General features: G+C 40.5%; 1 protein-coding gene across 1 annotated transcript in view; it reads left to right on the top strand.

Moving 5' to 3' along the window:
• The window catches only part of prkcaa (protein kinase C, alpha, a), a 165,627-nt gene that overhangs the window by 102,448 nt on the left and 37,289 nt on the right, over window positions 1–25,890 (top strand). Inside the window, exons 9-13 of the mRNA XM_034077813.2 lie at window positions 4,643–4,786; window positions 5,598–5,771; window positions 7,710–7,801; window positions 8,047–8,109; window positions 8,387–8,525. Of these exons, the coding sequence (XP_033933704.1) occupies window positions 4,643–4,786; window positions 5,598–5,771; window positions 7,710–7,801; window positions 8,047–8,109; window positions 8,387–8,525 (612 nt within the window). The remainder of the gene's footprint in view (window positions 1–4,642; window positions 4,787–5,597; window positions 5,772–7,709; window positions 7,802–8,046; window positions 8,110–8,386; window positions 8,526–25,890) is intronic.

Here is a 25,890-nt window from a genome sequence, read left to right as displayed (position 1 = left end):
ACACACACACACACACACACACACACACACACACACACACACACACACCACACACACACACACACACACACACACACACACACACACACACACACACACACACACACACACACACACCTTTTTCAGCAGGAGGCCACTGATGAGACACAGTTGCCTTTTCCTTCATCCAATTTCCTGCACCGGTGTGTCGGCCCTGCTGCGAGCGAAGCCGCTCTCTTTGTGCTCTTCTGATTGTCTGCCTCTCAGCGGGAGCTAAGGTCTCTTGAAGAGGCTTTTTATTAAAGTTATTTTTCATGACATTTCTGCCACACATATTGGACAGTTCTGGGCAAAAGGAGAAAGAAGGTAAAGGCTGTATCTCAGAAAGGTCATGGTTGATGTTGAAACCAATACAAATCTTCAGAATATATATATATATCATTTGTAAAGGGCGTTCCTGTGCTGTCCATTCAAGGTCCAGTTGGGCCTCACACTGACTCGTATACATAAATGATAATACATGTAAGAAAGAAAAGGTTTAAATTATTTAATATTCCCAGATATATTTGAATATTATTCTTTTTTTTTTAATAGACATATTTAAGTAACAATATTTAGGTTTGTTTAACCTTGTTAACACCAAATTAAAATGAAGCCAGTGATGAATCGACAATGTCATTGTATATCTCCTTACAGGAAGGGAGGATTATGTTAATAAGGTCAGAGAAGAGTATGACCTCCTCTTGCCTTTTCTGCATTTGGTTGTCGTAGTAATATATCTGCAAGTAAATCATAGTTGATGAGATATATATATGTATATGTGAAATATTAGCGTAGATTAGCATAATTATTTTGGGGAAAAGAGACAACACACACAATAAACACAGTTCTCCCAGCCCTATTGTAGTGTGTTCTCTAAAGGATCTATACTGTATATTTTATACAAAGTCCTTAACGGCCTCTCTCAGATATAACACACAGAACTCAAATCCTTTTTTTAACCTGAAAATAATAACCAGCGCACCATGCTGTTGGGTATAACTTCGATAAAGGCAGTGCTTTTATTTATTTTGTTAATACGTTTTCCCCCGGGTCTCCAAAGGTTTCGAGTCACTTGACTTTATTGAATCTTTTATGGACAATATATTTCCTCGAGAAGTTCTCTCCCCTTGTTCCTCTTCATAAACCCCCCTGTGGTTCTCTCCTTTTTTCCCTCAGCCTCCCGCTCCCTCCTGTGTGCTTGGTGAGACCTATACTGTACAAGTGCTTCTTCATCCTGTGTCACGTTGTCATATTTAATGCAAGAGTTTCTCTCTTCCTCTCTCCCCTTCTTGCCCCCATGCTCTCAGGATTGCCATAACTTTAGACTAAAGGTAGCCTTCTCCTCTCATTTCCTCTCTGGTTTCCTTGTCAATCTTTTCATTTCCCTTTTTCCTCTCCTCTCCTATCCAATAGTTGTATTTTTTTTCATCTCTTTTTCTCCTTCCTGAACTCTTTTGATCTCGTCTCCTCGTCTTCTCCTCTCTTGTCCGTCTTGTCGTGGTGACATGTTACTACATTTCTCCTCATGTGTTTGTGGTTCCAACCTATAGATCTATTTTACCAACCATTTGTTCTGTGTGTGAAAAATAAGATAAGGACACATATTAAAAAAGCAAATGTTATTGCTGCAATAAATCAATGTTTGTCCAGGCAAACATTGATATTCATACGCAGCTGATTTGTGTACGTTATTGGACATTTCAGCTTTTCTTCAATATACCCACTGTATACTCTGCGGATCATTAAGCCCTTTGGATAAGGTGAATGTGTGCGTCAAATGAAAGTACATTATTGATTATTTTCTATGTGAATATAAATGGTTAGTACATCCTGACATTGTACTGTTCACAATTCATGGCTATACACTTGTTTACATGTGTGTCTTTGTGCGCTGTACTTGTCTATGGCTCCCTCTGCCTGTCAACATTGTGTGTGTGCTTCCTCACACCATTGCTACTAGAGGTATAACCTGCTGATAGTATTACGTTTACTTATTTTAGGATTTGCTTAAGCCTAACCTGCCTTATTTTCGACCTTTCACCTCACATTCTAATTTTCTGGGATGATTAACTAAAGAAATATTCCACACCGGCAACATATTTGGTTTGATTAATAAAAATAAAACCAATGTTGACCACTAGATGTGAGCATTTAACTAAAGTAGAATGCTATACTGTAGTCAGAATGATGAGCAACTGTTTCGTATGGGTGTGTGTTCGTGTGTGTGCTGTCAAGGTAATACATTTTTGTTTCCTTTTTTTCCCACTCACAAATCATCCCCTTGCTTCTGCTTCTTCTTCATACTAGAGGATTGTGATTTGACACCACCCTAAAATTGTCTTGATGTTCACTCACATTCGTTAATTCAGTTTTTCCTTTCTCCTCTTCAAACCACTTTCTTGGTGGAATACAGGCAGGTCATAATTAATGACATAATTCACATGGTTTTCTATAAACCTATCGCTTAGTGTTAGAGATTATTTTTTCTTTGTTAAAAATTGATAGATTCAGATTTTTCTCTCCTGGAATAGATTTTGAATACTTTGTATGTAAGGTGTGAACATAACAATTGAAGCAGAAGCACTAACTGTTTGGATTAAAATCTGCCCATACCCAATCCATAGATACTAAATAATGTGGTGCACCCCTAGTTTAAATACAACATTATTACTAAATCTTCATTACATTTTCTTATATTCATAAACACTCTTTGAATCAGCCCTCAACGTCCTGCGTTTGTAGATGTCTTGGATGAGTCAGCCCTTTTGGCTTACATTATTTTCCAGTGTACTAAGTGAGTCGGCCATTTTGGTTTCAGGACCAAGCAGTTGTGGAAGACTCTGATCAGGTGATTCTGAGAGGGAGGAAGTAAGGCTGCTGCTCGCTCGGCTCGGTCAGGCTCTTTTCATTGGCTAAAGCTTCCAGGTGTGCTGTGATCTGGTGTGGTCTGCTCTGCTTTGCCTTTCTGTGCTGCACTCCCTGCTTCAGATCAGACAAAGGTGGATGCCATTAACCAAACTAAAGCTGCTCAGCATCGGTTGTCTCGCGTAAAATGTATTTTTATTCAGAATATCTTTTTTAAAGAAAGCTTTGTCTTTCATGAATACATACACTGATAACAATTGTATCAACAAACAGAGAGAAGTCTCAATGAACTGAGGGTACAAGAAAACATCAAATCGTTGTCAAGTATTCCTTTAACTGATTCCTGAAGATGAAATGTGATAAATGTGGGATTATGTGTGCACATGTTTTTTCACTATGTAGTGAAGGCTTCCTAGTTACCTGCACAGATTTGGGGAAGGATCTTCTATAGTGAGGAAGGACACTTAGAAATATAATACCAAATGGTCCTTGCTACAGCAGATCAATAGCATGTGCATGTAGATTGGTGTAGAGGATCAGCATGGTGTGAATAATGGACCTGCCAATCTCGGTTGTGTTCTTGTGCAGACAGGTAGTAGTGTTCCAAAGAGGAGAACAATTAGCTCTTGATCGTGGTTTAGCGTTTAGACTGAACTGGTTTTGTTCTTTGGAGCATCTTGCTATGGTGGGAGATTACGCATGACTTTGGCATGAAGGAAGTGCATAGAAGACACTATCTTTGCCAATGCAGGTTGAACATGAGAGAATCTTGACTGGACAGGATTCACATGCACATACTGTAGCAAATGCCACAGTGTCCTCTTTGCCATTACTCTAGCAGCCATGTCACTGTCCTGGTGAATAAGCCCTCAGTTCAGGAGGAAGGCTTGAACACATTTTTGAGACTTTTTCTATCCTACATAGTCAGATGTGTAGAAGCAGACCAGTTCAGATGTAAAGTTATATCACTTAAAGATATTATATCATTACAAGTGATATGCAATCACAAGATATAAATTCCCTTTCGAATATAAAAGTATTAATGTTGCAAGGATGTCTCATAGATATGTCTGTTGGTACTTTCTCTCCACAAAAGGTGGTATTTTTTACTGTAATAGTGTGTCACTATTCTCAGGTTGCCTCCTTCAAGCTATCAGAAAACAGCCAGTACTACGATTTTATTTAAATTAAATTAAATTCGTTAAAAAAACGAGATGTTTCACAGCTTCAGCAATTTATTAGTAAATAATAATATGACAAGATAAAATAAATAATGTGTATATACTCTCCTTTTCCACACATCATTCCTGCCACAATGGCACCACGGTCTCATTTCACTTTCACTCATTGATTTTGAATTCTGCTCATCATCTGTGTATCGGCAATGTGAGTGAGCAACTAAGCAGTGTGACTGTGTAGGGGATGAAATTAAAACATAGCAAATAATGTTTATGATAATGGCTGTAGTGGTACACATTTGTAAAACAAACAGAGAAAAGTTGATGTGTTGATCTTGATCTCACATGTTGTGTTGAGAGGAAACCAACACTAATACACTTTGTAAGTTTACCATTGGTTCCTTATAACTTTATTACATTTTGTGTCTATAATAACCTAAAACAAGATCTACATTTAAGGAATTCAGGACAATAATCTTGTCCCAACAACATAGCCAAGCTTCATTTGGTGTCTATTTCTCAAGGAGATTTCAAATGGCGGATCTCTAACAAACAACCCTTTTGTTCCCCGAGTGCAGAAAGCCAAGCTAGGCCCAGGTAAGAAGATGATCAGCCAGACGGACGACGGCCGCTCCAGCCCACAGCCTTTCACCAGCATGAACCAGGTCAAACTTAGCGACTTCTCCTTCCTGGCTGTGCTCGGGAAAGGGAGCTTCGGCAAGGTGAGGCAGCTGTGATCACAATACATTTGTTTTACAAGTAAAAGACAGCACAAGATCTTAAAGGTCTCTTATCATGCAAAATGCACTTTTTAATGTCCTTTATACATATGTGTCCCCGGTGTGTCAGGGAACTAACAACGTGTCAGAAAACAAAACTCCTCTCTTTTCCTCTGTACCCAAATCTCAAAAAATGGGGGTACAACGGAGCTGATCCTGATTTGCATCCGATATGTGTTACGCCCCGGTCTAGGGGAACACAACACAACATAACATATGACGGAAATGTGGGCTGACTTTACACCCACTGCCCTATCAGAAACGTCGCTATAAGAAACAACGCGCTTCGTGTTTTGGATGTAATATGGTCTTTGTTTACATTAGCAAGCATCGCTAACTCTCAGAGCTAACACCACACTGTACTGGAGAAAGTGTAAGAAAGCAGGAGAAAAAACAAGGAACTCATCTCGTGGTAAACTCGCAAGAGAAAAAGCATTTGAGCTCCAAACTGTTTCAGAAATAATCCTTGATGTGATTTGGAACATGATGGCGTTTAATCACGGCAGCATTTAGCTGGATCTCGAACAGGGCTGAAATAGAGGGATATGAGGGATGTCTAAAATGCATGATCTATTTGGCATTTTGAGAAAAACACGTTGTTTTTTATATATTTGTATATATCTGAGACACATAATATATGCCTAGAAATAGCATGATAGGAGATTTTTAAGGAACAAAATACAACGCGGTAAACAAAAATGATAACTTTTACAACCTACCTCCCTTCTTTCCCTGTGTGTCTGTCAATATAAAGGTCATGCTGGCAGAAATGAAGGGCACTGAAGAGCTGTTCGCAATAAAGATCCTGAAGAAGGACGTGGTGATTCAGGACGATGACGTTGAATGTACCATGGTGGAGAAGAGAGTCCTGGCCCAGCAGGACAAGCCACCCTTCCTCACCCACCTCCACTCGTGCTTCCAGACTGTGGTAGGTAAAATGCTCCTGGACACGAATCAGGACACTGTAGGTCAGGTCAGGTCAGATTAATTCATGAAGGGGCTTTGAGCTAAACAGCTTAGTCATAAAGTGTTGTAGAGAACAGCAGAGGACGTGTATGACAAGTACGATTTAAGCAAATAAATAAATAATTGAGACGGGGAAACAAACAAACCCCAATAAGGAGGCTCAGGTTTGTGCGTGTGTACACAAAAGCATGTGTATGTACGTGCATCTACGTCTGTAGTCATGTCTAAACCAGACCACAAAACTGTATGAGTGAAGTCATGCAGTCTTAAATATCTTTATTTTCTACACACACACACAAGTAGTATATTGTGCTTGCTTGTATAAAAAGAAACAAATGCATATTAGTGCACCCACATGCGTACAAACAGGCGTTTGCATACAATGCATAAAGTAATTCTGCTTTTTCTTTGTGCTTCGCATCGTAATTTGGATAATTTAAAACACGAACATGCAAAATATCCCCTATTCTATCCCCCATGTATGTCTGTTAGAACATAGAGATGTATATATTTTAGCTCTGCTTCAAGACCTATTATATAACAATGCCAGGAATAGAAATGTAGCAAACTGGCTTAGTATAACAGTCTAAAATCAGGCGAGGTCCAGTTATGATATGAACGTAACATTTGGCATTTTGATGTGTAATGAGTTGACCCTTTCAAATGTCACCAGTTAGCCGTCCTTTAGAGTTAAAACGCTATTGGTATCCAGCCATTGGTTTGCACAGGATGCAAAAGGAACGTCAATTAGCCGCTCAGAAAGGCCATGCTGAACTATAGCAGCTGATTAGAGCTGTCGCACCAGCAGGCTGACAGAGGAAATAGAAGGAGAGACAGCTTGGCATCACTCATAGCATATTCATGCACACACACACAAACATACTCGCACAGTTCACAGTTCATTCTCGCACATACAGAAACATGAAGACTATCTCACTCGCTCACTTTCACAACCTCTCAAGAATTTCCACAATTTCTTTGCAGACCCTTTTTAGAATCCTTGCCGGCACTGCTTTGCTAAGATACTGTGAGTGAAGACTGTAAGCAGCAAAAGATAATGATAGGTGAAAGCAGCACATGGAACACCAACATAATGTATCTCTTAATGATACCACAGCACATCAAAGGAACATAAAGTGAGAATAACTTCATTATTTAACACTTCAAAGAGAAGACATTTAAGAATTCCCAGTCATAATTTATAACTCTTTGCTTCGAGCGCATGTGTTTAGCATCTATTAGAATGACATTCAGCCCAAGCTACTTTAGAGAGCCACTATCAAATGAATCAGCACAACATCTACGAGAAAAAAATACTTCAAAAAGTTGAAGAATAAGATACAGGGTTCGTACGGGTGCTGGAAATCCTTGAAAAGTGCTTGAATTTGACTTTGGAAAAGGTGTAAGAACCCTGAAGATAGATAACATGCAATGTGCAGTTTGTTTGAAACACTATCGTCTTAGTGCTGCGAGCATCAAAGCTCTTACAAGTCCAAGGACAGATGCTCCTTTGTTAAACCCGATGGGGAGGTCAGCTTGGTACCTTACACTTGGTTTGTGTTTTCCTAGTGAGGGCCTGTCAAACACAGCTAGACCAGGGTCAGGGCAAATTGTCATGGGGAATAAAGGGCCGGCACTATCAGACACATAGGATATCTTCTGACAGGTGCTTTGTTGTGGGCTTTTTAGGTCACCTTGTTCTGGAAAGTGTAGCGGCTACTATGGAATGACTCAGACAGCAATATTAGGGGAAGCTGTAACACTGACTGCAACACAGTGAAATATAAATCTAGAAAAGCTGTTTACTTTAATGTTGTTGTTTTTTTGTGGCAAAATAATAATGTTGCACATTTTTCTCTCCCTAAACCCTCTCCGCTGCCTTCTATTTCAATAACCACAGGACCGTCTGTACTTTGTCATGGAGTATGTGACCGGAGGAGACCTCATGTACCATATCCAACAAGTGGGCAAGTTCAAGGAACCTCAGGCAGTGTAAGACTTTTCAATTTGACTTTATAGTGAATCATTTTCTACTGTCAAATTGGCATTCTATGTTAATTGCAGTTTAAGATAAGTGTTATTTGAGTTGTCTGTGAAGCACTAGCTTTGACATATGGCAATCTTGTCATTTATCTCATGGAATTAATTCTTGAATACTGGAATATCGGAGCTGTAAGCGATCTGAATGTAAAGCTGCCTTGTGTTTTAAGTCTGTAAATGTGTGTTTGTTATTTCAGGTTCTATGCAGCCGAGATTGCTGCTGGTCTCTTCTTCCTGCATCTTAAAGGAGTCATCTACAGGTGAGCATTAACTAGTTTACATAGTGCGTGCTGTTCTTTAATCAGTGGCCAAACCTGAAGTTAAAAACAGAAATGCTATGCGATAATTAATATTTGTTTCACGAACACACTACAGTACCATAAAAGTGAAAGCTCTTGTTTTTTGTAACCACCCAGCAGAAGCAATCGAGTTTGGTTTTGCTGAATAAAAGTTAGAAATACTCAGTCAGTGTAAGAAACCTACTGTAACAAGTCGTCATTACCTAATGTTATTTTGAATGTCTGTGTCTTTCCTCAGAGATCTGAAGTTGGACAATGTGATGCTGGACTCTGAGGGACACATTAAAATTGCTGACTTTGGCATGTGTAAAGAGAACATGTCAGAAGGAGTGACCACACGCACCTTCTGCGGGACTCCAGACTACATTGCTCCAGAGGTAAGGCTGAACACTGAGAGATTTGTGCGAGCGGCGTGTGCACGTTTTGATCCGTGAACTCGTCTGTCACTGTCCGCCTGAGCTTGTGTCATCCTTGTGCTTCAGATTAAGGTCACTGCCCCAGGACAGCTACACAAAACACACACACGCAAGCACTCTCTCATGACTTAAGCTTCCCAGTCTGACAGACGCTCAGTGTGTCCGCTGGAGTCCAAATGTAACCCAAACATACATGTTGGGGTCTTTGTGTGTTTCAATAGGTTTTCCCTGCTGCAAGTTTCATCCTTTTATTAGAATGTTGTTTTGATCCGTTTTGGACTTGATCATTGAATTCAAGGCAAATCCCCTTGACAAGATTATTTGTGATCATTTGTGATCTATTCACAAATGTTGACTTTCTGCATTGTTATGATTGGTTTAACAATCATAAAGGTAAACATCTAAAAGAGTGGAAGTGCCCCAGCCAATTAGGTGCTAAACAAAAGTGCTGCCTGTAAATCATGGGATGTGCTATGTGTCGCATGATTCAATGCGGTAATGATTATCTTTCCATTATCAGTTAGTTGCTTCTATCAAATGGTGGGTTGGGTTATTGATTCTCTCAAAAAAGAATCCCTCAGACAGACCGGGAGGTTAATTTTGTCCAGTAGACGCAGGGTGGACATGCTGTGACCACTCAGAGTCAGACTGACACAATATGAAAGTCAGGGATGACACAGCAGGGAGCGGCTACTGTTTCCATAGCAATGTGAGCCCATGCACACATGTAATGTCCCACACATGCACACACACACGCACGCACATGATGTCACATGCATGACAGAATCCCATGTACCTATATTTCGGCATAGTCAAACTCTCTTAAATACATATTAATCAACGAGACACACTCTAGCACACACTCAAAAACCCTCAAAATGGGAGTTTGACCATTTCTTCAGTGGTGACTTTTTCAGAGATAGTTGAGATAAAGTGCTCCTCAATACCTCTGTACAGTTCAGCTTTCATATAAATAATGAACACTTATTTGCAGAGTTGTTTCATTGCCCTTGGTCCATCTCTGAAAATGTTGATAAAGTCACAAAAAGTCCCATGTACCTATACATTTTATTGAATCATAAAGTAACATTGAATGAAAACACTTAAAATGGTACTTATGTACAGTACTTTGTACGTTTACTTTGTTACTTTCCACACAGATCATATCACATAAGAAAACATTTTTAAATGACCTTAATAATAGTACCATAATAATTAAATAATAAGAAATAATTAGTGGTCACTCACTGACATGCATACAATCACTGTTATTATGCTTAATGTGATCATAAGTTATGTTAAGTTGTTATTGCTTTAAAGAGGCCCTATTATGCTTATGGTCCTCCCTTTCCTGTAGTGTGTTATATAGGTTTTTGTGCAAGTAAATGGTCTGCAAAGGCTCCCACTCCCCCCCCCCCCCTGCCAGAAACGCCCCGACTCATTTGTTTACTTCCACCGGCAAGCTAGCCAATCAGAGCAAACTGGGCTCTGGTTTCAGACAGAGGGTGAAAAGAGGTGCTGCAGCAGAGCCCCTTTAAGTAGTCAAACAAATCGAATAAATAGGGAACTTTTTTTAACAACCCTTATAAAGCTTACAGTAAGATGAACATGTTATAATAACTTTTACGCCCCCAGCCACCGCTGATCAGTGGCCACCTCGTACACAATAAATAATTGTGTTTTTTTCTTAGTATGCCTGGAATAGCTGTGGAATAAAACAAATATATTTTCATACTTTTTTCACACACACCTGCCCACACGCTCATTGCGCGCACACACACACACACACACACACACACACACACACACACACACACACACACACACACACACACACACACACACACACACACACACACACACACACACACACACACACACACACACACACACACACACACACACACACACACACACACACACACACACACACACGCACACAGGTGCTGAAACACAGGTTGTTCTGACCTACATAGCCAGTCATTGAAAGTTCCTGTCAGGGAGAAATGCTTTCTCTAATGTGAGTTTACACCTCAATGCCTTTGACACAGAGAAGAAGAGATAGCAAAGAAGGGGGGGAGGACAGAAAAAGATCACAAAGGACATAAGGTATTAAACTGTGAGGGAAAGAGCAGAAGGAGACAAGAGATGTCAGAAACTGAAGAAGACAAGCAAAGGAAGCAGGGTTAGGGTTGAAAGCGTGACCTAATGCCGGCACTGTGCAGCATCTAAAGATGTTCAGCTGTCTGACTCGGGCCATTTCCCTCGTCGCCCTGGTTCATCCCTTCTGCAGTGTGGCATGAGAAGGCATCGGTGTCTACTGTACTTCCCTGCTCGCTTGCTCTTTTTGGGCTGGAAAAATGGTGTTTGTAGTGTCAAGATGATAATGTACAACTGAAGTCATTAAGGAATAGCCACTTTTTGGAGCTTATTATAATGTAGCATGGTTGGTGTTGCTGCTCAAAGTGTTGATGTGTTAAAATGCAGGAGCAGAAACAGATGAGAAATTCCAGTACAGCTTCAAAAACTTTAAGGAGGAAGGACAAAGTCTGAAAACTCAGCAGACACTTGTGGTATGCAAAACAAATGTAATGTTATACAACCAGCATTCATATGGAGTCTTTTGTTTGGGATATTAATGTTCTCTCTAAATGTGTTCATTTACTTTAATGAAAGGATGTTATTCATTTTGAAAAATAGTTCAAGTTCAGCACAGGCGCATAACTTTGAATGGTATACCAATCTATGTATAATTATAATTGATATGGTTCAGCTTGAGGCGTCTTTGCCGGGCACGATTCATTGAATAATGATTGTGGCTGATCCTGAAAAGTTTGAGGGTTAGAAAAAGCAAACCATTAGTCACAACAGAGCTCTTGTTAGGGAACTTGTCCTTGCAATAGCAGCTCCAATTGTAACCTCCTCAAACCAGGATTTCCAGATCAGCTAAATCCCTTCAGCTGTGATAAGAAAAAGAAGTCTGATGTGTTAAAAGGTCGAGGGGAGAAGGTGAAAGTGTGAAGGAAACTGTGAAGGAAACTGCAAATGAGATAGAAATGCAGAGAACCAGCATGAACATGCGAGCTTCCTGCAAACAAGTTGGCAGCTTTACAAAAAGTTCACTTGTCTGACGGATTATTAAAATATCCAGTTATTAGAGATATTATCTTTAATATTCTTCACATCCTTTGGTTGTATGGTTTCCTTTCCTCATAAACCCTTTTTGGCTCAGGACTACAAAACACATTCGCTGCTGACATTTGTGTATACATCATGTGCATGCCACCACGATACATTATCCCCTTTAGTTTAAAAAAAAAAAATGTTTTCCTTAGCTCATGACATTATGCAACTGAAAATAGATTTATGACGCATTCAGATAAATATTTTACAGTGTCAGCTATAATACATCATATGCTGATGTTGTTCAGTTGAGGTGTTAAATTATAAAAATAGGTGCTCAGATTTGGTATTTTTTCTTTTAGAAGAAATGCAGCAGAATGTCTATAAACTGCAGTTTGATTATCATTAATATGGTGTCATGTTGGGTTTTGAATATTATTCTACATTAAGTCAACATAAGTGAAGTATTTTTTTACAGAAATCAGTATTTAGAAATGTTACGAAGTGCGGGGAAAAAATACGCTATATTATTGAATGAAGAAATGAAAGCAACCACAACAGGCACATGCACTGGTGGTGATAAAAACAGCGTATTAAAGCGTGGCCTGCTGCACACGGAATCTTCTCCACAGCACACACACTCCTCACAGGGATCTGATGGAAACACGGAGGCTGAAAATCACGCTGCACCCCTGTCACATCGTGTGTGTGTGTGTGTGTGTGTGTGTGTGTGTGTGTGTGTGTGTGTGTGTGTGTGTGTGTGTGTGTGTGTGTGTGTGTGTGTGTGTGTGTGTGTGTGTGTGTGTGTGTGTGTGTGTGTGTGTGTGTGTGTGTGTGTGTGTGTGTGTGTGTGTGTGTGTGTGTGTGTGTGTGTGTGTGTGTGTGTGTGTGTGTGTGTGTGTGTGTGTGTGTGTGTGTGTGTGTGTGTGTGTGTGTGTGTGTGTGTGTGTGTGTGTGTGTGTGTGCGATTACCCAAGATTCTCAGCTACGCTGATTGGATGTTTTAGCCGCAAAGCATGCTGGGATTTGGTGTTTATATTATATGAAATCCGGAAAACATTTTAAAAGAATAAAATAATACTTAATTCCGAGTGCTCTTGCTTTTCTCTTTGAAAGTCATCACATAACGGCATTGTAATACACGGTTCGGCTGCATTACATATTACAGATCTGCCGTAGTTCTTTATTTATAGCGCCCTGATGAGAAGACCTTTGGAAAAACTGAAGAAATGCCGCCGAAACTGAATACTTGACGTGGATCATAAATATATCAACAATTAAAAAACATCTTCAATTTCTCTTCACACAATACGTCTCCTTGCAGTATCAACACTAATTCGGCTGACTTTTACATTTGATATAATTCATAGATAGGTTATATTTACACCATAACGGTGCACAGCTGATATAAAAGGACTTGTAGTTTTTAAAGATATTACTGATTTGAATTGGATTTAATTTTGAATTTTGAATGTAAATACTGAGTCTGAAATAGTATAGCAATATGCTGTAAAATTATGTGAAAGCATGAATAAAACTACACATCTTCAGATGTTGTACATACAAGTGTCTGTGTGTACCTTGTGTGCACCGCCTAGTGGTTAAAGCACGTTATTGAATTATTGTTTTTATGTGTTATATTTGATTAAAAAACATATACTTACATATACTTACATATACTTTCATAGGGGGAAAGTAGAAGGTCTGTGATAGAAATATAGAATATAAAAAATCAAGAAGATACTATAAGTGATCTCTTCAATAAAACAGTTTAGTGCAGGATGTACAAAGATATTAATAGGAGGAGGTGCAAAACAGAAAAACGAATTAACCTTTATTTAAACATTAAATAACAGATTAAGGTCTTCTTTTAAATAAGAAAAAAACATTGGGGGTATCTATCTACAGATAAATATTAAGCCTGACAAAGTACTTAACGTCTAATATATTGCTTTCCTGCAATGTTAACTATGTTGAAGCACTTGTTTTAACTGATATTATACATATGGATTATACTCTTAGATAGAATAAGAAATGTGCAGAATATGACAGTTTAATGGTGGAGGTACACACATATTGATAGATGTCTTGCAAGGCACTGTTGAGGGAACTGTGACCCAAGTTTTTCATTCATTGCATAACTACACCGTAGTTGTGTATATGATATGTCAATAAACCTTTGAAAATCTTGAAAGGGATGTGCAAAATAGCCATAATATACAGTCTTTAATTAACTATTAGTAGAGAATAACGAGTAATTAATATACTTTATTACTCGTTTCCATTAATGTCAATTGCAGATACATGTTTAGTCTTCTCAAGCACCAACTATCAAATATCTCTCCTGATTGTTGGCACTTGACAATCACCTTCCCTGAATTTTACTCAGGTGTAACTAAAGTCTGATTTAAGGGTTGTTTATATTTCACATCATTAATCAGAATCTGCAAAGTAACTCAAATAAGTGTAGTGGAGTAAAAATACCAGGTTAACCTCTGAATTGTAGTGGAGTAGAATTACAAAGTATCAATGAGCTGTCATGTGGGTATATATTAATGCTATATATTAATGCTGCGCATTATGGACAGCGATTTTCACCCATTTATTAATTATATGTTTTACATTTGATAACACCAATGTGTTTAATACTGGCAACTTCTAATTGTGGTAAAAACGAAAACATTCAGTAGAGACGTCCCATAGAACATTTTGCGAAACACAATAGTGTAGTGTGTAGTTCTGGGGGGGCGTTCGATTCCAGTTTTGGTTAGTCTGGCGTGGTTTCGTTCCATTTCAAAAAGCTGTTTGACGCTCGGCGTAACCTTGGCGCACTGCCACTCCAACATCCAATCCCAGACCTTGAAGAGTAATCACGGGGACTGTAGTCTTAAACGATAGCTGGGGATTATGGGTAGTGTAGTGTCTTCGGCCATCCTAAACTCAGAAATGTTGACAATCGCAATGATGCTCGAAATGTCCCTTATAGGCCTACGTCTGTTTCCGGTTATTTTTATTTTGAAATTCAGTTCCTGACGGACACCAAAAAAGACAGAGATTATGGAATTAAACCAATAAATAAAAGCAAGGATAATTGTGTGTTATTGGTGAGTAAATAACAGTTTGTTATTTTGAAAAGAATAACAAATTAGAAGGAAAAAAAGATTTTAAAAATACGAGGCTCTGAGCCCCATGTATTTTCCTCACAGACGGCAACACTAAAGGTCTAAAATAAAGACCTAAATGAATATCTGGGATGTTTTTGCCTTTAGATTCTCCCAATAAGTCCAAGTACAGAGGGTGACTTTGCTGTGAAAAAACACATTTCCACCAAAAAAACGTTAGCATTCATGAAGTAATCTTCGTCATAACTAGCAAACTAAACATCATGTACATGTACTGCACAAATAATCAGAAATAAAAACTCATTACTCACATAAAATGAACCTTAAAATAGGCATTATGAAGGTCTATGGGACGACATAGAAGCCTGACGGTCAAGGGGTCCGCTGTCCGCAATGAAGGTCTATGGGACGACATAGAAGCCTGACGGTCAAGGGGTCCGCTGTCCGCAATGAAGGTCTATGGGACGCCCTGCCCGTAGAAGCCTGACGGGCAAGGGGTACCCTGTACGTAATATAGCGACGGGGAGGGGCCCTGACCGTCCGTCAATATATGACGGTGTGTGTGTGTGTGTGTGTGTGTGTGTGTGTGTGTGTGTGTGTGTGTGTGTGTGTGTGGTGTGTGTGTGTGTGTGTGTGTGTGTGTGTGTGTGTGTGTGTGTGTGTGTGTGTGTGTGTGTGTGTGTGTGTGTGTGTGTGTGTGTGTGTGTGTGTGTGTGTGTGTGTGTGTGTGTGTGTGTGTGTGTGTGTGTGTGTGTGTGTGTGTGTGTGTGTGTGTGTGTGTGTGTGTGTGTGTGTGTGTGTGTGTGTGTGTGTGTGTGTGTGGTGCACTTGAATAGCTAGCAGTCTGATCCACACCTGTCATGTAGCATCAGGCCTAATGTGAGAGATGTGTCTGCAGCGATGCCCATGTACACGCAGAAAATCACACGTTCACAAACTGTCCAATCTCAGGTACACATGCACACAGATACTCAGGCAAGCACGTTAAATATGTTTTGACTCGGCTAGATATTAAAGAACAAATACATGGATTTCTATAAATGATTAATCAGAATAAACATTAATTGTTATGCTATACACACTAAACACACACACACAGATCTACTGCAGTGAGCTCTTCTTGCCAGAGGCTTTCATACAATAAAATACAAATACAACAGGATGAGAACAGGGAATGTCAGGACCCTTTCCATCACTATCATCCTGGCAGGAGAGAGCCCTTTATGTATTTATCAGCCTCATGCAAACAGAAAAAACAAATACACATCTTTGTACATAATATATAAATAGAATGCTAAAAATCTAGACTCAACACAGTGGTTCAGAGCACGAAGGTCACAATGCCTGAAACCTTAAATGCCGCTGGTGTTGTGACACACAGGCAACGGGTGGCAAGGGCAGCAAATCACATGGAAGTCACATTAGCTCAGCCCTGTGCACGAATGATCTAAACAGTCGCTTTCTGCTGAACTTTAATTGTCCCTTCTTTGACATTTTCTTTTGCTTCGCTCCCATGTCAAAGATGTTTAGCAGGTAATGTTGTAATGTCCCTCTCAATCGTAGCTTAAAGCGGAAGCAATTAGCACTTACCAGCTGAGGCTGATGGGAATGTCATTAATTTGAGTTGTATTGCATTATATTTTGGTAAATGTATTAAATGGAAAGCGTCTTTAAAATTGTTAATGCTGTATGCTTCTTCCTCTGGTACTTTCTTCCATTTCTTTCTCTACCTCTGACTCTCTTCCTCTCTGTTCTCATTCCCATGACACAAACCAACATGAAGGTCTGCTTGCTACATTGACCTGAGGTGTTTGCAATGTTCAACCCTTTATTTCACGTAGTTTTTCAAGAGAGACTGTTAGGTACAATCTTGGAGACATAGCGTAACAACTATGCCACATTAGGTTTTAGAGCAGGGGTGTCAAACTCAAGGCCCGTGGGCCAAATCCAGCCCCAACTTCATTTTATTTGGCCCGCAAGAGCTTGCAAAAAATACAATACGTTTATTAAACGGTTTCATGCCACTTACTGAAGCACGATGTCCATAAACTACATGTCCCACAATGCATCTCATTTTGTGACATGCACACTGAAGAGACTTGCAATTATTTGCCCTAGATTTCTGCTCTCAGACGTAGTTAATTATGAAGTTATTACCCTCTCCGATAATAATCCAATGCAGAGGCAATAATGTAATATAAAACATTATTTTATATATATGTATATTTGTATAGTCTTGAAGTTACAACCAGCCCTTTGAGTGCAACCTTAATGCTGATGTGGCCCGTGATGAAATTGAGTTTAACACCCCTGTTTTAGAGTATTAAACAATCTGATTCTCCACAATAAATAATTTATATTTTTTTGTTTAGAGGTGAGAGTAGAGACCCAACATATATTTGTTTCCCACTAAGGCCGTCTGCTTTCAGTTTACATGGATAAGCAGTCATCCTAGTTTCTCACACATATTGAAGTCGTTAGTTCAACATGTGAAAATCTATCTTAAGAGAGCGTCGCTGAATTCATTGGCAGCCATCGGGTTAGGCTGAAGGTCGACATGATTCCTTCCTCCTTAAACAGGCAAACGAGGGACTTCATCCAGAGGCTTCCCCTCACCATGGAGTCTATGACCCGGGAGCAAATTAACAACATCATGGCTGGATAAAGGAAGGGGGCTTTTCCCGTCTCCATCTTCCTGCCTCCTAGCCAAATGCAATCAAAGAGTGTCAGTTTAACATTGGGCTGTCACTATGGCTTATTGTCTCATTCTTATTCTGTTTCATGTGATTGTGATGTGTAGAAGTAGTAGCTTGTGCAAATTCACTGATGGAGCTCGTGGAACAGAGAAGCTATATGTATAGCAGTTGGCATAACTTTCATGTTTCGTCAAGATCAAGAAAAGCATTATAGATATAATGCCTTACTGTCTCTCTAAACATAATTTGTTGATTCTAAGGGTGATGACCTTTTTAGAGTTCATGATACAACTCTCACTGAATTTACTTTCTTTTTTAGATTCAGCTAAGATAATCCTTAATGTTACAGTAGAAGGAACATTCATTATTTAAGATAATTTGCATTATACATCTTTGCAAACTCACAATTCACATATTGGATGTGAATTGTGAGTTTTTGTGATACTTTTGTAAATGTTCCACTGAGGTTCTTTGTGTCTCTGCCTGGACATCAGCAGTGTTCAGTCTGCCTTCTACATCTGAAAGACGAAAATGTAGTTGCACAAAATAGTTACCTGAAAAAGCCGTCTCACATCATTTTCTGGAAAAAAATAAAACATAGTCAATCCATCTGTAAATCAATATATAATGTAGTTAATGTACCTCGATCAGCAGCCTGCAGAGCCTCCACTCCGGCATCTGTGTCTTCAAGCTCATTTCCGAGTGCTGTCAGTCTGCCATTCAACTCTATTTGATCAAAATGAGGAGCTAAATATTGAATGACTTCAACTATTTAGTCGACCATAAATCTTTGGGTAGGATAGAATGAGCTGAGATGAGATGAGGAAATCTACTTTACCGGACATAAATAATGAATTTGTTTGTTGTATACTTTCACTTTCTTTCTGCAGTTCTCTCATTCGTTTGCTTTGGCCCTCCAAGTCACTGGCATCCAGTCTGGCCTCCATTACTGCTCCATAAAAATGATTGGAGAAAACATATCAAACAATTCCTAGGCTAATATACATATAGAGATTGCAGGAGTCAACTTTATTTTTTATATTTAAAAAAAAAAGAAGCAAAATATCAACCTGCTTCTTCATTCTATAAAGTGCCCCTATTTGTGTTATAAATATTTAAAATTCATTTTGAATCTGTGGATAAGGTTACCTTACCTGTGTACTGCCGCACAGCTTCCTGCACCTGCTTCCTCTGCTCCTCTCGCTGCATCTCACTGACTCTCAGCCTGCTCTCGTGGTCTTTGTTCATAGAATTGAAAGAATGCAATAGGTAGTGATTGTAACCTTCCAAAAAGATGTTCAAATTTCAACAACAGACAACAGCTTTGATTGAATTGAATCGTTTTTTTTAAACTGTAAACACAAACATGTTGATATCATCAAGCGCATAATGTAATTGTTCTCTTATTTTCATGCACGTGTAATGCCTGTCTTCAGTGCTTCTAACTGCTCCAATATTTCTTCCATCTGGCTGTCACCGACTGTCCATTCTATACAGTACATTACACACATTTTGTATCCGACACATACCCTGTTACTTTTTGCAGCTGCACCACTTTCTCTCTGGTGTGGCAGCTCACTTCTCTGTTCCTCCAACGCAGCCATCATCTCACTGAGCAGAGTGAAGATATCTGCTTCAGTGGTCTCATCCTCAGTGTTTGTGATAGCAGTGAACCTCTGACCCAGGATGTTTGCCTCAGACAGGCGGCAGCAAAGCAGAACTAGTAAAACAACCCTCATCTCTGTGGACTGTAGGGCTACCACACCTCTGGGGCTTTTGAGTTAGGTGGCCGTGTGAAAAGTGATGTAAGCTCTGTATGTTTACGTGAAGTTGACCATCTGAAGTTCATGAAACATGTCAGCTAGGGTTAAGGACAAAGGTGTTTTGATAAAAGGCCTTGAAGGACATTAATAATAACGGCCCTATATATATATATATATATATATATATATATGTGTAGTGATCCGTGACTGTCTTTAAAATAAACATCAGAAATACCTTCATTTATATTACAGCCATATTAGATGTGTTGAGTGTTGGGTTTGTTTTCCAAAATGAAGACCTGAATTGTTAGTGTTTAACAAAGAAAACATTGTTACATAATAGACATTAAGATGCACATTTCCACGGACTTAGTTTTAACAACGTAAATTAATTAATTAATATAATTTTACAGGACCGTTGCAGTATTATTAATTCCGCCAAGGGGGTCAAATATTCGGTTTGTTTGACTCTTTATCAGCAGGATTATGAAAGAAAATACAAGCCAAATGATTATTAAACTCGGGGGAAGGATCCATTATCGGAGTGGATATGAATTACGTTGGCGGATAAACAAACAGTTTTTCATTTTTCACAACAATTTTGCGATGTAGGGCATGGCCTATCTTTCAATGTTAACGATAATCTATGCTATACTGTATGCCTTCTTCCTGCTTCTATTCTGTAACTCTCACAGTTAAAGTGACATTCAAAGACATATTGGTGTATGTGAATGCAAGTTTGTGTTCATGCATGCTTTTATGTATGAGGCTAAACACGTGGATGTAAACCGTGTCCAGCTGACTCCCACTGAAACTCAGGACAGCGTCGTGTGTGTGTGTGTGTGTGTGTGTGTGTGTGTGTGTGTGTGTGTGTGTGTGTGTGTGTGTGTGTGTGTGTGTGTGTGTGTGTGTGTGTGTGTGTGTGTGTGTGTGTGTGTGTGTGTGTGTGTGTGTGTGTGTGTGTGTGTGTGTGTGTGTGTGTGTGTGTGTGTGTGTGTGTGTGTGTGTGTGTGTGTGTGTGTGTGTGTGTGTGTGTGTGTGTGTGTGTGTGTGTGTGTGTGTGCGCCATGGGGCAGGGCAGAGGTCAGGTGCTAAGCAGCAAAGGTTAAAGAGATACAGGACGGATCTGCTTCCACACACTTTTGCACATATGTGTTCGCTTCATGTCTGCATGTATGGGCTCAGTCTCATAATACTCACATGCACACAGAAGGATTCAAACTTGTATTTCCGGATCCATACTTGTGTTTTTCAATGCACACACAAATGTATTCCGTTTCATATACATGTAAATAAAATCCAAATACAGAAAAAAGTTTTACATATGTATTTTTGATCCTCACTTATTAGTTTTCCGTTTAAATCCCCTGAACCTGCAAACACAAACAGCTTTCTGTGCACGGATCGCTTTGCATTCGTGTGTGGGTTTTTTGAGACTCCCCTGACGGTCAGCCGATTCGTACTTGTAATTTTGTCTATCTATAGCCAATCAGATGTCTCCTTCATTCTAAGCCAATCACATGAGCGCGCCCCCACGAGGGTAAGATTACTTCATATACGCATTTTGCGCAGTCCGGTCAGCTCGCTAAACAGAGGGCGGAGCATCAGGTGATTATGCAGAGCAGCGTGTCTCCATCAGACTCAGCAGCTGATCTGATCTCTCTCTTGCGTCCGGTTATACTTCACTCGCGTTTATGTCCATATCGATCAGATCCAGCTCTCCTGATCGGCCTTTATAGAGAGCACCGATCAAACTATTAAGAGTGAATATCGGCCGATAATGACCGGCGGGGCTCCCCCCGTTAACAGGTCACTGTCTAGCACTGGCTTCGTAGTGCACTGATCGATTAGGCTAAGCTAACCTGTAGCTGCTCCCTCCACACTCACAACAACTTCATACAGACATAAATAAAGCAGCTGTATTCGTCATACAGGAAACACACATTTAAAACGGTTTTGCCTGCCGTTGTTGTGTACACAAGCATTCATTAATGGTTCGGAATGTGGCGCTGTACCTTCATAATATAAAGGCTTGTATTTGCGTGCATTTCCTGTTCGGAAAGTGGCGCTGTACTGAGAGTGGAGGGTGTCCTGAGATTAGCGCCTGCAGGCAGGCTCCATGGAGCTGTCAGCTCCGGACTGCGCAAAATGCGTACATGAATCGCTACGTCATGAACGCAAGAAATCTACCCTCGTAGGGGCGCGCTCATGTGATTGGCTTAGAATTGAGGAGACATCTGATTGGCTATAGATAGAAATACTTACAAGTACGAATCGGCTGACCGTCAGGGGAGTCTCAAAAAACCCACACACGAATGCACAGCTATCCGTGCACAGAAAGCTGTTTGCAGGTGCAGGGGATTTAAAAGGAAAACAAATGTGAGGATCAAAAATACACATGTAAAACTTTTTTCTGTATTTGGATTTTATTTACATGTATATGAAACGGAATACATTTGTGTGTGCATTGAAAAACACAAGTGTGGATCCGGAAACACAAGTGTGGATCCTTCTGTGTGTATTATGAGACTGTTCTGAGCCCATAGCCCATATGGATGTGGTTTTAAAATATGTGCTGTGTGTAACCCTGAATGTACGAAGCTGCTGCAGCAGCTGTAGTTAAATGGCATAAGAGTCTCATGAGATGGTTGGGTGTGAGGTGTTAATACAGTGTGTTCGTGTCTTCAGAGTTGTGGGAATAGGGATCAAAGCGGGTGAAAGCATTAACTTTGAACAATGTCAGAGGCACCCTCAGGAAATCCTTTTGTCACCAGAGAAATTGTCACAGCTGAGAGGCCTGTTTAATAGGATATCCAGATGAGATTACTATGCTGGTGTGATGCCCCTGTGGGTTCATCAGTGGAGAGGGTGTGGCTGTCCTGTCTTGGCTGCATTGATCGCACTGATTGCAGTAACTCAGGGCACCTGGGTCTGGTGCTCTACAGCTATTTTAAAGCCTCTCTGCTCCTGTCTGTTCTCTCTCTGCTTTTTCCTGCAGGCACCCGGCTCTATAAACCATGAGTTGACTTGAACAGTGTGGTGCAAATAAACACCTTTACCTACCCGTTGACAGGTTGTGTCTCCTTTTTGTTGTGGCCTTTTGAGCCAGGTCGCAACAAATGGGGGCTCGTCCGACGGGTTATTTGTTTAAAAAGTTTGTGTAGTGCTCAGAGCACATGGTGTCATTGAGCAGCTGATTCATTGTTGTGGTCCAGCTGTGTGCTGGCTTGTCGCTGCTATTTGGGGGACACATCATGTCTTTTGGGTTTCAGGAAGCTGTAGTGTTTGACATGTCGTCAGGTTTTGTGTGCCAATCAGAAGGTAAGATGTTGCTGTTTGTTACGCTTTTGTAAAAGAGATTTTCCCCGCTAGGCTTAAGTGGCGTTTCCCCTTGGGTTGCGTCTGTTTTTTTTTGTTTTCATAGTGTTATGGCAACGTGGTTAGTGTCAGCTGTTTTCGGACAGCTGTCTCGGGGGCACGTCCGCGTGAGTTCTTGGTGTTACTTCCGCCGGGTTCCAGTGCGTAATTACCCACCGCAAGCTACATGAAGACTAGATGAGATTAGGAAGATTTTGTTTAGGCAGTTAGGGGGAAGTTCTCTGTTGGGTTAATCTTATGCCCATGCGTGTTGGCAGTTTAATACTTTGCTTTCTGATTGGCTATTATGACTTCTTTGTCAGCGTTTGTGGATGCGCCCTCAGTGTCTTTCTTAGATGATTGCCAGAAGGCACAGTTGGTCGAAATAGCAGAGCACTATGACATTGCTGTTGTGGGGAGCAAGCGGAAACATGACATTAAAACTGTCATTGTGTCATCTTTGTTTGAGCAGGGGGTGTTGCAGAAGAGTAAGTCTGGTGCGGCAGGGTTCGTGCCGGTAGTGGTTCAGACAGCTGGTTTGACGTTCGAGCAGCAAAAGGAGCTTTTGGCCATGCAGTTTGATCAGGAGAGATCGCAGTTGGAGTTGAAGTTGGAGCAGGAGAAGTTGCAGTTGGAGTTGAGGTTGGAGCAGGAGAAGTTGGAGATGAGAGGTCAGTAGCAGGAGGTAGAGAAGCCTTTAGAGGTGGAGAAGATGCTGGAGATGGAAAAGATAAAATGTGAGGTGGAACATGCTAGATTACGGCTGATGGGAGAGGGCAAGTTTTCTCCAGGGGAGGATGGTGGTGATAGGTCGGCATCAGGCAGTGGCGATATGATTTCTTATTTGCGATTAGTGCCAAAGTTCAATGAGCGTGACCCGGAAAATTTTTTCACTCTATTTGAACGCATAGCAGAGGCAAGAAACTGGTCAGATTCGGACAGAGTGCTGTTACTTCAGTGTGTACTCACTGGGCGAGCACAGGAAGCCTATTCAGCTGTTTGCTTTGGACTATGATAGAGTAAAATCAGCGGTATTGAAGTCTTACGAACTGGTTCCTCAAGCGTATCGTCAAAGGTTCAGAAGTTGGGTCAAGGGAGATAAGCAGACACATGTGGAGTTTATCCGTGATTTAACTTCTCATTTTCAGCGGTGGTGCGCGGCAGCAAAGGTTGCAAGTTTTGACGGTCTTTGTGAGCTCATTGTCTTGGAACAATTTAAAGACATTCTCCCTCAGCATGTGGCCACTTATGTGAATGAACAGAAACCTTCCACCGCGTTTAGAGCTGCTGAATTAGCAGACGATTTTGTATTGACACACTTCTCAGTTTTACTGAGAAGTATTCTACGGGTGATTGGAAACCTGGAGAAGACAATGGCTATGCCCGCGGTGGTGCAAAGTTTTCACCAGGCTCCTCCCGTAGATTTGTAGGTACAAGGCGACCCGAGGGGGCCAAAGTGGACCTATGTCATTATTGCAGAGGAGGGTGTCATTGGAAGTTTTATAGTTTTATAGTTTATTAGGATCCCCATTAGCTGGTGCATAACAACAGCTAATCTTCCTGGGGTCCACAAATAACATAAAACATGACATTCGACAGTACATTACAAGACAATGATACAAATCGTGTACGGCGTCAATTTTCCTTCAAACAGTGACTTTCATATCAACCATCACATACAGCTTATTTTCTGATTCCCCATTTCCTTGGAAAGAAAAAGAAAAAAAAAAGAACAATAATAATAGTGATTTTACAAATGTCTCCCTTCGCTTCTTTTAGAGTAAAAACAAACTAAACAAATACAATCCTCATCATAACTGTGAAAGGCTGTGTGTGTCTATGTTAGCGAAAGTACCATATTCCTGCATGTGTTTAAAAACCTATATGAATCGGTGTGCTGCTGTATGTTTACCATAACCTGTCTGCTGCTTGTGTAATTTACAATCTTTGTCTTCTAGATACCTCTTCAATCGTCTTTTGAAGCTTGCTTTAGTTGTTTCTTTAGAAATCTGATCTGGCTGTGTGTTCCATGCAGCCATGATTCTATACAGCACTGTGCTCTTCATAGACTCTGTTTTGGCTTTAGGGATTTGATAGCAACCTCTTGTGGCATGTCTCGTTGTATATGTATGGATGTTAGAGCTAGGTGTAAGTTGCTTATATAGACAGGTTGGATGCTTCAGCTCATTTATGTTTCTCAAAAAGACAAGGAGTGATACCATCAGCCTTTCCGTGACTAATGTCCAGGAGAGCTTGACATGCATTTTGTTTACATTATGTCTTGGTGTACACCTAAGGGCAAGCCGAGCTGCTCTGTTTTGAACCAGTTGCAGCTTTCCCAGGTCCCTCTTGTTTGCCCCTGACCAGATCATTGAGCAGTAGTCCAGTTGTGAAAGGACTAGAGTCTCAATGACTTGTTTTGTCAGTTGCGGTGGTAAAAACACTGAGCACCTCTTGATGACAGATATATTCCTCCCCATCTTTGCCACCACTGACTCTATGTGTTTCGTCCATGATAAATTGTTCACTAGGATGAGTCCCAGGAGTTTTGTTTCCTCCACCTGCTCAACCTCTACATTATTCAGCATCAGATTCAACTGCGGTTTAGACCTTAGTACGTAATTTGTGCCAAATACAATACTTTTTGTTTTTTGAATGTTGAGCAATAATTTGTTGCTGGTCACCCATTCCATTACTGTTTTCAGTTCTTTGTTCAGAATATCAGTTATCTCACCAATTGTGGGAGCCTGTGTATATATTGTCGTGTCATCCGAGTACATAGAGACTTGTGCTTTTTCAAGAGCTAATGGAAAATCATTTGTAAAGATTGAGAAGAGTAAAGGACCTAGTGAACTTCCTTGTGGAATTCCACTTGCAACACATCTAGCACTAGAGATACTGCCATTAAAGTATACACTTTGAGCTCTGTTATATAGGAAGGAGCAGTGTCCGTTGCTGGAAACTAAGGGGAAGCCTCGTTTGTCACCACGTGCTCCAGCCATGTGTTGTTCTGCCGTGTTGGATAAAAAACCGTTGGGTGTAGGCTCGGGCATGGTGCCTGATAAGAAGCCGGTTTGTGCCGACCCGGATGCGGGTTCTGGTTTTGAGCCGTTCATCGCTGAAGCTGTTGTATCAGTAGTCGGTAGTGACAAATATGTGCCGATTAAGGTGTTGCGTGATACAGCGGCGAGATACTCATTCATTGTTGAGTCAGTGTTGCCTTTTTCGTCAGAGACAGAAACGGGGGATTTTGTGCTGATGAGGG

The sequence above is a fragment of the Pseudochaenichthys georgianus genome, chromosome 1, assembly GCF_902827115.2.
Source record: "Pseudochaenichthys georgianus chromosome 1, fPseGeo1.2, whole genome shotgun sequence".
NCBI classification, from domain to species: Eukaryota; Metazoa; Chordata; class Actinopteri; order Perciformes; family Channichthyidae; genus Pseudochaenichthys; species Pseudochaenichthys georgianus.
Note: the sequence above shows the minus strand (reverse complement) of the source record. Positions and strands in the feature narration are given on the sequence as shown.